Genomic DNA, 12931 nt, shown 5'->3' with positions numbered 1-12931 from the left:
CTGTGAAGTTCTAGGAAAGAAATCACAGAAGAATCTACCTGTGCTCTAGGACAAGCTCAAAACAGGTGAGGTGGTAGGAAAATGCTGGCAAGATAAGACATAAACTATGTGTTTTAGGTTTTTTGCTTTTTTTTTTTTTTTTTTTTTTGTTTGTTTGTTTGTTTTTGATACAGGATTTCACTATATATCCCAGGCTAGTCTAGAACTCTCCATCGTCCTGTCTCTGCCTGCTAAATGCTTGGATTACAGACATGTACCACGTCTAGTTTTGAAAATAAGCATGAAGGGCAAAGATCCAAAAGAACACACACACAGGAGTCCCACATTATGAAGGCCCATGTGCTTACAATCCGCTCCCAGTCAAGAGCCATGACTTTGGCAAGTTGCTTATTCTTTTGCATGGTGCAAAGCTGACCTCATGGTCTGCCCCAATACTTCATGCCATGTGTACCATATGTAAATCACAGTAGGCAAGAGTAAGGGACTTAATGTAAACTCTGAAACTACACAATGGGAATGATGTGGTTTCAAATATCAATTTCCAATTAATATTCAGCACAACAGAATTCTCATGTACAAAAACAGCTATTACCAATTTTAAAACATTTCTCAGAATATACTGGCATCATACAATTTGGAATGCTCTTCTTTCATAATTTTGTGTAGTGTTTGCAAGCTTTTCAAATATTCTATTGATATAGGACAAAGGTAACAATTTCAGCTGATAAAAGTAATATTTTAGGGATATTACCAAAGCTCAACAATGTATCATTAAATATTAACTAAAATTCATATATGGAAAAGAAGATAGTAACATGAGATATGAAAGCAGAGGAGAGAATATTTGAGGAAGAGAACCAATCAGAGTGGGGTGAAGACACACAAAAAAGTATTAATGTGGGAGGGGAATGACTTAAAACCATATGCTAACTTAAAATTTTCATTACAAAAATTGTTTGTTCTACTGAAAATACATGACTATGATTGTGGAAGCTTTTTTTTTCTTTTTTTAAATAATAGCTTCTAGTAGTACTTTTAATTTCTTTTATCTGAAAGAAACAAAACCTTCCTTTAACAGACTAGTAGGTGAAAGGATTTAGATACCAAGAGAACAGGGACGGTGAAAAGAGTTATCAGCACCTGAGATGGATACACAGCTATATGCTAAGCTCCAATCCATACTCCGGTAGAGAATGTCTAGAAATTAGTTGTGGTATTAGGTCCCCATGACTGCTAACAGGTTAAAAAGACCTGGTATCTGTTATAACAAAGTAACAGATACAACCATTTCTCTTGTGCCCATATTTGCTTTTTCCACTGTCTTGACTATGCCTTTACACTGCTTCCTCTGAGACTATCTATTCCATCTCAAGGTACCATTCACTCTACCCACATTTTCAAAGAGCGCATCCTTTAGTGAACAGCTAGGAGAACAGTGTCTGCCTTCAGGCAGCATGTTCCTTTCTTCCAGAAGTGGAGGTGAACATGGTCCATGCTGACTCATGGTCATGGATGGAAGAAGATGATCCAAGGGCTCCCTCAGTCCTACCTTTGCTGCAACAATGCTGAGGCCCATTCCATTCTGCTTTTTTAGGGTCACAGTGATTATCTCAGGTTCTTTCCTCAGAGGCTGGGCCTAAAGATGAGAAAAGAGGCTCATTTATGACTAAAACAGAAGTGCTTTCACATGGGTAGAAAGCTAGTTAGTTAATCAAGGCTACACAGTGAAACCCTGTCAAGGAAGGACAAGGATGGAAGGAAGGAGCGAGCGAGCTAGTTAATCTAGTTAATTTGTTATAAACAGAGAACAAAGAGGGTATAAAGGGTCCACCAGCTCAGGTACTTTTCATTTGCTAAACAAAATATTGAATCATTTGACTAGAGTCTAGAAAATGAATTTGGTTAGAAATGCCATTTTTTTACCTTTATGATCTTTTAAAATAAACTATTAGGCTTTTGTTTTGTTCTCCAAAGAAAAAGTTTAGAATTATTTCACACAGAGCAGCAAATGGCTGTAACAAACATGAGCTAATATCTTTGTCTCTTGGGAAATAGCATGTCATTTTATTTAAAATGATGACCATAACTTGTCATTCTAAATTCAGTCGGTCCTGAAACTGCAGGGTGCATTGGAACTATTCCCAGCACTCTGTCGAGAAATACACCCAGAGCTGGGCAATCAATGCAAAGGGACTGAGCACAATTTAGTAAAGGAGGCATACAGAGCTTGGACAGAGTCAAAGTGTATGTGTGTGTTTGTTTTAAAGGAAAGCATTATTTAAGTCACATGTTACACTCATACCCAACTTCAAACCAAAGTGTAAACAGGATTAAAAAAACAAAATGAAAATTAAATACATACTGAGAGAAAACTTAACTATTAAGACACACATTGCAAAAAGGCAATTAAAATTGCAAACAGGCAAGTAAAAATAAAGCCTAAAGAAAGACTACTTTGGAGAAAATAAAATTATGTGACATTAAAACTTCTGTTTTATATAAATCAACACCTGAAATCTACCTCCTGAAAAATCTGAGAATAAATCTGAAAGGTAACCAATCAATGAATCTAAGAAGTGCTTGTTTTCCTACAAAACCTGACCATCAGCTGTTGCTGCTGTTTCTCTGATTTTGACCAAAAACAAAGGAAGTCAATAAAAAGGAATGGTCACCATTAGCATACAGGCAGCCTGCCTCTAGGTTGCTTAGCAACTTGTGAAGTCATCAGCTATTGCATGCCAGGGGCACAGCAGAAAAGACAGTCCCCACCTGTCCTCTCTTCTCTCTAACTTCCTTGCCCTTTCTGCTTCTGTTTCTCTCCCCTCCTCTCTCTGATTTTCTCAGGGGGGGGAAGGGGTCTGTCTCTCTGCTCACTCCCCACCCCACACATTAAATCTCTTCATTCCAGATCTGTTGTGCGTGACATTTTTATCTTTTTTTTTATTAATTTTTTTTTTTTTTTTTTTTTTAATTTTTTTTTTTTTTTTAAATTATAGGAAAGGGAGGAATGTTAGCATATAGGCAGCCTGCTTCTGGGTTGCCTAGCAACCTATGATGTCACCACATACTGCTGCCAGGTGCTAGCGGTGTGGCAGATTTTAGCTGTGCATCACACATAAAAGGACCAACCTGCCTGCCACCTCTTCTCTCTCTTGCACTTTCTGCCTGCCTAGGTTTCTCTCCCTTTCCCTCCTCTTGGACTTTCTCTGCGTGGAGGGAGTGGGTTGGGAGGATGGAAGGAGATGCGGTTAAGAGAGTGGGACTGAGGAGCCACCATGCTCTTCTTTCTCTTCTCCTAAACTCTCCACTGTCTCTCTTTGTCTATTTCTTTCTTTACCCTCATGGCCCACTCAGGCCCTTACTCCTGTCCCCTTTCTTTCCCCAAATAAATTTTTTGATATCCAGATCTGTTGGGTGCATGGCATTTTTTAAAAATATATCCTAACAGTCACTGTTAGTAATGAGTCCATATATTTGGTATAATGACAACTATCAAATAATTTTAGGAGACAATTTGAACACATATTTAAAATCTAACATATTCCATGAAGCCAAAATAATTACTCTAAATTAAATATATATATAAATATTCATTTTGAAACTCTGTATTTAAAACAAAGTATAACTTTTCTCAAAATGGATGAAACTCTTTACTTTCTCAAAATAGTTATTTAAGATACATTTAAGACAATGAGTAGAAAACAATAAAACATTTTTGCCACTGAAAAATATTTTTCTAGTAATATCTTTGCAAGTTACTATACTAATATGTTTCAAAAATATATATGCAAGCTGCCATAATTGTGAGCATAAATATTCTTTATTTCTAAAGAACCATTTATTACTGCATGTAGTTGGCTCAGGGAGGAAACATGCATTTTTACAAATCAAGGTTTTAAAATGTTTGAATCAAACTGTTATTACATAACATTCAGAGCAAGGAAAGAATTAATTACAGCACATCTCTAAGACGTTAGGAACATTGTCTCATATTCTAATCCATTAAAACTTCAAATACTTGCCAGTTCTGTGTTCTCACGCATAAGGTGACTTTCATAATCTGCACCTTCGAAATATATCGTCCAAGTACCTGGTGAACGTGTGTGAGGAACCAGCCTGCAAAATCCTAACAAGAAAATAGTAATGACAAAACAGGGAAGAGATAACTAATTCTGCATTATTTTCAAAAAGTAAAACAAGACAGATTATATTTGGGACTGGAGTGGGTTATTTTGTGACAAGGTCTCATTATGCATCCAAGGCTTGTCTGGTACTATGATCCTGCCGCAGCTCCTCAACCTCTGAGACTTACAGGTATACAACACCATGCCCATCTGAAGGCTTAACATCTTAACGAACACTTTTATCTTTCTACACCTTTATTCCCTCTAAAAACTGAACAAATGATTAAAAATCACGTGTCTGTTTTAATCCATCAGGATTTAGGCAACAATAACAACAAAAAGTAAAATTAGGTTTCTCCTCCTGTGCACCCAATAACTATTTTTCTTTTTTTTTTTTCAAAAATTAGTGAATTGCTTTTTAAATACACTCTTGCAGAACCATATGTTCCTCCTGAAAGGAAAACCATCAATAACAAACACATTTGTTTAGCAAAAGAAAGGCCCAAAGAACCAGAGAACAAAACAGACATAGGCTACCAGTCTACTACATCATTAAATGTATTAAATGTCTCACACTACAGACCATTTAATTTGCACATCCTGGGGTTTGTAGGTTCTTTCTCACAACACTTTGTCCAAATTTTGCATTTAAGTTACTAACAAATAGTTAAGTTTCAAAAAATTGTTCGTTTTGTTGTTTTCTGAGACAGGGACTTCGAACTTACTTTGTATTCTAGACTGTCTGCAAAGTCAAGATGCTCCTGCCTTAGTTTTCCATTATAGCTAAGTGCAGAACACTTTACCTAAGATGTGCAAGGCCTTTAGCTAGATTCCTGATTATTCCCACCAAAGTATTTCTGATGCCCTAATTAAGAACAGAGAACATATTTTAAAACACCAAGACTTTTACCCAAAGCTATATAATCTTCATTTAGTCAAATTTTATGTTCCTCAATTTTTTTCTGACAAAATCATATTACAAAGGATTTCCATAACTCTGGAGTTTGTTCCAAGTCTACTGTCATCTTCTTGTTGTGAACAGCCCATGCTGCTCAAGATCTCACTACATGTGGTGGGAGCATGTCAGTCTAGCTGCCCTAGTCAGAGTCTTCCCTAGTCTGTCTCACCAATGGGGTATAATTCGGATTCCTGTAATCAGACATGTATTTGTGGGACAGAAAAGAGGAAATATAAAGAATACCAGTTACAATAAGAAAATATACAATTTTACTTTAAAAAATGTTTCAATCTAGTTTCGTGGATTATATAACCAGAATTTGCTTCTTCTTGTTTTGGAGAATTATAATTCCATTAAATTTTTTTGAAATTTCAACAATTATAAACAAAGTTTTATGTTTTCAAATGTCAGATTTCCACAAGCAGCTCTGTACTATACTGTTTATGGAAACTGATTTGTCATACCTTGAGGTACTCATCACAACTCAGACACTAGTCTGGGCTGGTTTTACAGTCTTTCACAAAACTGCTTTGTATTGGGGGTGGGGGGGTGATTGAGAGTACACAGTAGTTCTTTAATCAGCTTACAAAGAATAGAGTGTGAACAATTAAGAAACACTGATGTCATAACACTCAACACATTTTATGCCTTTAAAGGCATCTGTATGCTAGGCTGCATGAACTATAAACATCCAACATGTATGAAATAATGTATGGATGCCAAGACCAGAATGAAATACCACATGGTCTAAAACTATCCAAGAGAGCCTACGGGAATATGTGAAGGAAAATCTTCATCAAGTTAAGACTTCACTGTCTCCATACTGGCAATATCTATGGCACACATAACAAAACTGGCACACTATAAATTATGTCTATTTGCAAAGTCATAGCAGATTAGTCCCCTGGCTTACTTACTTATAAGACATTAATTAAAATGTTTCTGAGTGCTCAGCATGAAGCATGCCCAAGTGAGTATAGACAGGAGTGAGGAAGCACAGCTAAACCTAAGCTACGGTAACCCAGCACTATGAAGACAGGGTACTCACTCTCACTGTGAAGAGCAGACACTCAGACCACCCCTGGGAGAGAGAACACTTAGACCCTCCCTGAAAGATAGTGTATTCACTTTCACTGAGAAGATAACACATACAACACGCACACATGTGGGTGTGGGCACGCACACCCCTTCACTGGGAAGGCCAATGCTCAAATCCCTTTATAATGAACTAGCATCCTAGTCGGTGGCTCTGCATTTAGCCTTGATGGAAAACCCTCTGCAAGTATCTCTAGATATGTGGCCTCTCTCAAGAGCAGCTTGACAGTGTCGACAGAAGTCAGTAATACGTAAAACTCACTCCTGGGGACACTGTGCCTACTGCTTGAAGGCTACCATTTCAACCTGATCTGCTGAGATGTGAAGAGAGAAAAAGACAGCTTTACATGGCTCTATAGCAAGCAGTCAAGTAACTCTACTGTGTTCCTCATGCTGGGACCAGGGGCAGTGTTTCCACAGGCTGAAGTTCTTCCACTAGAGAGGGATGCCTACAATGTTCCAAACTACTGCAGCCCAGCTATCTGCACTGTCTGGCCACAGGTTTACCTGTACCATGAATGAAGGCTCTTCACATCCAAGTCTGTTCACTCTCATTCAAACTTCCCACACAGTTTTCTTAAATGAACTCACCTGTACTTCCCCACTTTGAACTTTGTGTCTCTGAAAAAAGTGGGCCTGCAAAGAAAACTAAAGCACAAACTGCTATGCCAACAACAGTTCGTGAGAAGAAGGCTTTCAATGTAATGGTCTTTTTTCCCCCACTATACCTTTGAAGATCTAAAACATATTTATTGTGGTGAAGAAGTCATGGAAGGGGGACTATATCTAACTATCTATCTATCTGTCTGTCTGTCTGTCTGTCTGTCTATAGATAGATAGACAGATAAATAGATAGTCAGTCATAGGACCTTTACTCGTTTTACTGTTTGTTATTTAATTGAGCTCCTATACGTTCCTATTCATCTGTTATTCTCCACATCATAAAAAAATGTAGCAGAGTAGAATAAGAAGTTGGTTTGTTTTAAAAGCCTATACTTAAAGAAAAAGCAGTATTGCTTTTTAAAATTAATATATACAAGTAAAACAGTACATCAAAGGTTACAGAAGTAGTCAGGGAAAAGATGGTGCAGTGGCCCCAGAATCTAGAGCAGGACACTGGGCACTCACAGAGCTCTCCCAATATAGGCAACCTATACAATCCTCATGCCTCTTGGCCCACTTTATAAGGAAAGAACTGAGGCAAGGAGTGACCTGCCCAAGGCACAACAGCTGTCTGGCAGTGAGCTAGGCTCACTCAGAACCCAGAAAGCCTGTGCTGGAGCCACTGCCAGGGGAAAGGTGTAGTCAAAGGTTCTTTGTTATGGCACCATGTGGGAAGACAGCAAGTCTCACTCAAGGGACACAACACACCCACACAGAGTTTTGTCTGGGCATGTAAGATTTTTCATCTCAGTGAAACTATTCCTGAGTCATAGGAACATAGCCTTCTCAAGAGACCTGGCACAACTCCACAGCCTGATATTCATAGAGCCAGTTCTAAACACACTTGAACCCAGCCATAGTTCCAACTGAGGTATGACAAGTACTATTTACCTCTCTGGCACAGAGGGTCTAAAAATTCTTGTAAACCGTTTGGAATGTTTCTGACGACATCACAAGAATAGCCGTCTTCTGGCAAAAGAAAAGGCAGTTGTAGGTCAGGGTCCTCCTCCAGCTGCACATCTCTGCCATCACTGCGGGCGAGCTCATCAGCTGTGTTCTCGGCCACAGCCACGACATTTTCTATGAGATCCTGCAGAAAACAAACGCTGGCTCATCAAGAGATGCTCACTGATGGGAAGTACTTTGTTACCAAATAGACATGACCTTAGGATAGAGCAACAACAGGGTATATGGAGCCTGCTTCACAAAGAGCCTGCTGACCAGACACATAATACTAAAGACAGAACAAGAGGTTGATTAACTCCCAACAACTTATAACTTTAAAACATTATTTACCACAAAGATGTTCTTTTTTCCAAAGCAGTTGGTTTATTTGTACAACTCTTTAACACATTGCTATTAAGTTATGAATAATCATTTTTATAGAACATCTAATACCATAGAGAAAATCTCAAAAAATGAATATGAGAAAATCACAAAAACAAGCACAAAACACACTATAAAATATCTATGCTTGGAAGTCTATCAATTAAAACTGCTGAACTGGGGTCTATGTATGATTTATATTACAAGATACATTACTAAAACACACACACACACACACACACATCAAGGGGTGGGAGTTGTTGAAGAAGAAAACAAAATTGTGTGGCTTACATCTTAATTCTATGATTCATTAAAATGAAGATCCTACAACTTCCATTTTGGAAGAAGAGCAGGCCCTCAATGGCAACACGGGGCTCTACCAACAGTTGTTCCACAAAGGGAACAACTCTCTAGGCTCATAATGTCTACTCTTGAAATACTGCACATATTTTGCATATGGTTTCTTTTACAATTGTATCACAATATTCACCCACAGTGTCATGGCAACCACAATTCCTTCACTGTAGGAAAGCATTTCTTCACAACACTGTAACATGATTTTCTGGTGCACTATACTGCTGAGTGGGTGATTTCCAGTGTTTGGCTGTCTGCCTGTCTTTTGTTGATATAAATTCAATATGAGCGTCATTTGTCCATTCACTAGCATAGTCTTCTCAACACAGCCGGCTGGGATGGTAGATGTAACGGCTTGGCTCTGAAGCACCCTTCTAAAGACTTATGTGCTGATATAAAGGCTTGCTACCCTATGTTTACAGGTGAGACCTTAAGGGAATGATTAGACAAAAAGGACTCTCGTCTTCTTCAATGGATTCATAGTTGGTGAATTCAAAATTTGAATAGGTTATATCATGACATGGTGGAACTAGGGAAAATTGGGTCTAATTGGAAAGAGGTCACTGGACAATCTACCTTTAAAGATTTTATTTTGCCATGACCCCTCTCCTGTCTTTGAATGATTTTTTTTTCCCACCCTAAGGAGTCCATATATACTCACACCACAGAGAGGGTAAAGAACAAAGAAATGATTCCACCCAAGTCTGGCATAGTAAACATTTAAGTGGGATTACTTATAGGAGCACAGGCAACTTAGAAACAGCGATACCACCAAAGAAGAGTTTTTCCAGTCCCCATGTTCTCTGATGTTACATTCTTCAGGAGGACAAGAGGTCCTGTGAGTCTTCCCTGTATCCCACACAGAATGTTAGTGGGCTCAATCTTGTGTCTTGAAGGACTAGGGTGTTATCAGTTGCTCTGATTTTTAAGATGGGCAACACTATGTCATGACCAAAGGACAGAGTGGCCCAATTTCTGTTTCCTGGCTGCAGGAAGGAAACAGCTCTCCTCCGTAGCATCGTTTTTGCAATGTTATCAGCCTTACTATAGCCCACAATCATGAAACTAGTTGATCGTGGACTGAAACTCAGAAACCCTGAGTCCAAATCTTTCTTCTCCCACACTGTGTCTCAGGTATTGACTTAGGATGATAGCAGCATAGTGCTCTCTCTGTGTATGTATATACATATACACATACAATGTAGGTGTGTCAATGGGGTACAAGATATGGATGGGTCCATATTGCAGAGGGAGATCATTATTCCCGCACTTCTGGACTCTCTTCTGAATGAGGCTCTGGTTGTTACCAACCAGACACTGATACACGAAATCAAGAAGGCTGCTATGCTACGTAGTGAAGAGTCATTCTATTGCATGGCAGAAGTGTATGTGGAGTATTAAAAGTATCCTTGTAGCTTCAGTAGCAGCTCTAGTTCTCTGGTATTCAGGCATGGTGGTACGAACTTCAAGTCAACTTCCTTTTTTCTAGTCCTCTCAAAGATTCCCCAAGAAGCAATGCCTTGAGTTAAATCATTTCTTGCTTAAAATGCTTATACAGTGTCTATTCTTTGTACTGACCAGGTAAGGCTTCAGAGTAAAATGATCTCATATGATAATTTTAGGTAAGTTACCTTCCTGACACATTACTGAAACTTCTTCCCAATTTCCTTTTCTTCATCCCAATTTTCCTGTGCCCACACTTTGTAGTAACGTGAAAATATTCACTTACCGTAGGAATAAAAGGCTCATCAGGTGCACAGTGGTAATTTTGTAATAAGGCTTGAAGTTGCAGAGAATTTAACTTAAAGCATGTGCTATTTATATTTGGAATGTCATCAGGTACATACTTGTCCATGGTAAGCAAAGTAGTAGCCTATTTAAAAGAACAAAGATTATGAAGAAAGATAGTAAAAATATTTTTCTATGAGAAATATCCGTTGAAAAGCTGAGAGTGAATGAAGCTTAGTAGAAGAACTCACACTCAACATCATATATGGAGCCCTGGGTTCAAATCCCCAGTACCACAAAACAAAACAAACAAATAAACAAAAAAATCCCTTTGTAGCAATTGTAATGCTAATAACTTGCTATTTTGGTTTTGAAATGCAGGATGCTTCTAAAAAGGCATTAACATTTAGCTACACAAAGTAAACTACAAACATACTTTTGTAGTTCTTAAAAAGCCTCTTGGGTTTACTTTAGTTTCTATGCTTTAATTTGATTCCATTATCAATGTTTATAATGTAATTTTAAAAGTCTTTAAAAGTTTGAATTTATACAGCAATCCAGATGACTAATTATAGGAATCTGATAGTTTTGCTGATATTTTGATAAAAGTTGAGAACTAACCAGTTTCCTGGGATACTAAATATCTTTAGAGGAGATGAAAGCATAAAACAAAATTTAATATATATATTTTAAAAGTTTTTAATTGCTAAGTTTTGAGGCTGCATGTAACTCATTTCCTTAATTATAAATACTACTTCCTAGACTCTGATATCTATCTAAAGCTTTCCCTGAGAGCTGTTTAAATAGCAGGCTATGACTTTAGCATCTATAGAGTTAATTACTGCCCACTTTAAAATAATCATTTATCCTTCATTATATGGTTTTCTAAAATATATCTTGATGACCTCACGAAAAAGAACACTTCAGTGATATTTCTATCCTACTGTTTATATACCTCGTTGCAGGGTAAAGAGTGTCCTTGAGATTCTGATGTTGGAGGCCTGAATACTACAGAGAAGGAACCCTGTTCATATACAGCTGGTTAAAAGGAGGCCAGTTTTACTGGTGTACTCGTACAAACCGGACACTTGGACAGGCATATACCCAAGAATGCCAGGTGAAGACTGTGGCAAAGACTGGCCAAGGAGTGCCTAAGTTGGATGTAAACCCCCAGAGGCTGGAAGAACCGATTTATGCTCTAGTCCCTCAAAAGGCAGTCACCTCAGCCAGCACTTTGATTTCAACCTCTGGTTCCCAGAAGTGGGAGACAGTGTCACAGCAGCCCACAGCACTGCTTGATGGCATGCAAATAAGGAAAATACTGACTTTATCAACCCAAGTTCTTTCCCATCATAGAAATCTACAATTCACCACAAAATAATTAACAGGGAAGAAGGGAAGCCAGGAGACGGCACAGCCAACTGTACACACCTGCACAATCCTGCTTAAGTGACAATCTGCTGCCAGCTCTAGCCCTTGCTTCTCTGCCCAGGCTTCAATATGCCCTAACTGCTGGCGGATAATTGCTCCCCAGTAATGGGAACACAGGCCTGAATCTGGGTCAGTCACCAATCTGTTGAACAGCCACATATTGATAAAATGGAAAAGCTGAGAGAAGAGCTGGATGGTCAAGGCAGCATTGACTCTGCAGCGCCGCAGCAAGGACATGGCTCCTGTGAGTGTATGCAGCACATCATCTGTTCAGGACATGGAATAAAAAGTCAGGGACCAAATTGTAATTGCAGAAACTTCTGAGTTATACAAACTTTAGACAAACGTAGCCACTGCAACTAACAAAGGCTGTCAAACCAGTTATTAATGCCAAATTCAAACAGGAAGTAGTTATGTGGTCTTAAACTGTACAGTTACTAAGTAACCACAATTCACACATAAATTTACTAAAAGACTTTTAAAGAATTATAACCAACATAGCAAAGCAAATGTGAAAATTATTCATAAATCTATAAGACAGTTCCTTAGAAGTTATTTCAAAGACTGCCAAATCCAGTAAGACATTAATTTAAGAAAAAGCCTTGCTACTCTTCCAGAAGACCCAAGTTCGTTTCCTGGCTGCAAGTATTCCAACTCTAGGTGCTCTGATGCCCTCTTCTGGCCTCTTTGGGTACTGACACCCACAGCATATACTCACACGAACACGTAACATAAAAATAAAAAAACTCTTAAAAAAAGAAACCCACTCGGTACAATATATTCAACATTAAGATAAACTTAAGGGCTGGAAGAGGGGGCTTGCAAAACACTCAGGTTCAGTTCTCAGCACCCTACGTGGAGTAAGAGGTATCTATAAGTAGTTCTAGGGAATCCATGACCTCTTGAGACCTCTGTGGGTACTAGACACACACATACATGTAGCCAAATACATAAAAAAATAAACTAAAATAAAACATAGGCCCTTAATAGAGTGGCACAGCAGAAGCTTGCTGGCTTATAAGCCAGAGGTCAGGGACACCAAGTTCAATTCCCAGCACACACATGGCAGCTGACAACAGTCTGTAATTACAGTCCCAAAGGATCTGAGACCTTCTTCTGGTCTCTGTGGATCACATATGGTTACACAGACATATATGAAGGTAAAAGAAACACATTAAAAATGAATGAAGGAAGGAAGGAAGAAGGAAGGAAGGAAGGAAGGAAGGAAGGAAGGAAGGAAGGAAGGAAGGAA

At 38.5% G+C, this 12931-nt stretch overlaps 1 protein-coding gene across 11 annotated transcripts in view; it reads right to left on the bottom strand.

Annotated features, from left to right (window-relative positions):
* The window catches only part of Afdn (afadin, adherens junction formation factor), a 122655-nt gene that overhangs the window by 35568 nt on the left and 74156 nt on the right, over positions 1–12931 (bottom strand). For all 11 annotated transcript variants that reach the window (XM_055616089.1, XM_055616092.1, XM_055616090.1 and 8 more), the window contains 5 exons: positions 11680–11945; positions 10250–10393; positions 7732–7930; positions 4023–4126; positions 1550–1636 (listed from right to left, as the gene is read on the bottom strand). In XM_055616089.1, coding sequence (XP_055472064.1) covers positions 1550–1636; positions 4023–4126; positions 7732–7930; positions 10250–10393; positions 11680–11945 — 800 coding nt within the window. The remainder of the gene's footprint in view (positions 1–1549; positions 1637–4022; positions 4127–7731; positions 7931–10249; positions 10394–11679; positions 11946–12931) is intronic.

The sequence above is a fragment of the Psammomys obesus genome, unplaced genomic scaffold (genome assembly GCF_907164565.1).
Source record: "Psammomys obesus unplaced genomic scaffold, mPsaObe1.curated_primary_1811, whole genome shotgun sequence".
NCBI lineage: Eukaryota > Metazoa > Chordata > Mammalia > Rodentia > Muridae > Psammomys > Psammomys obesus.
Note: the sequence above shows the minus strand (reverse complement) of the source record. Positions and strands in the feature narration are given on the sequence as shown.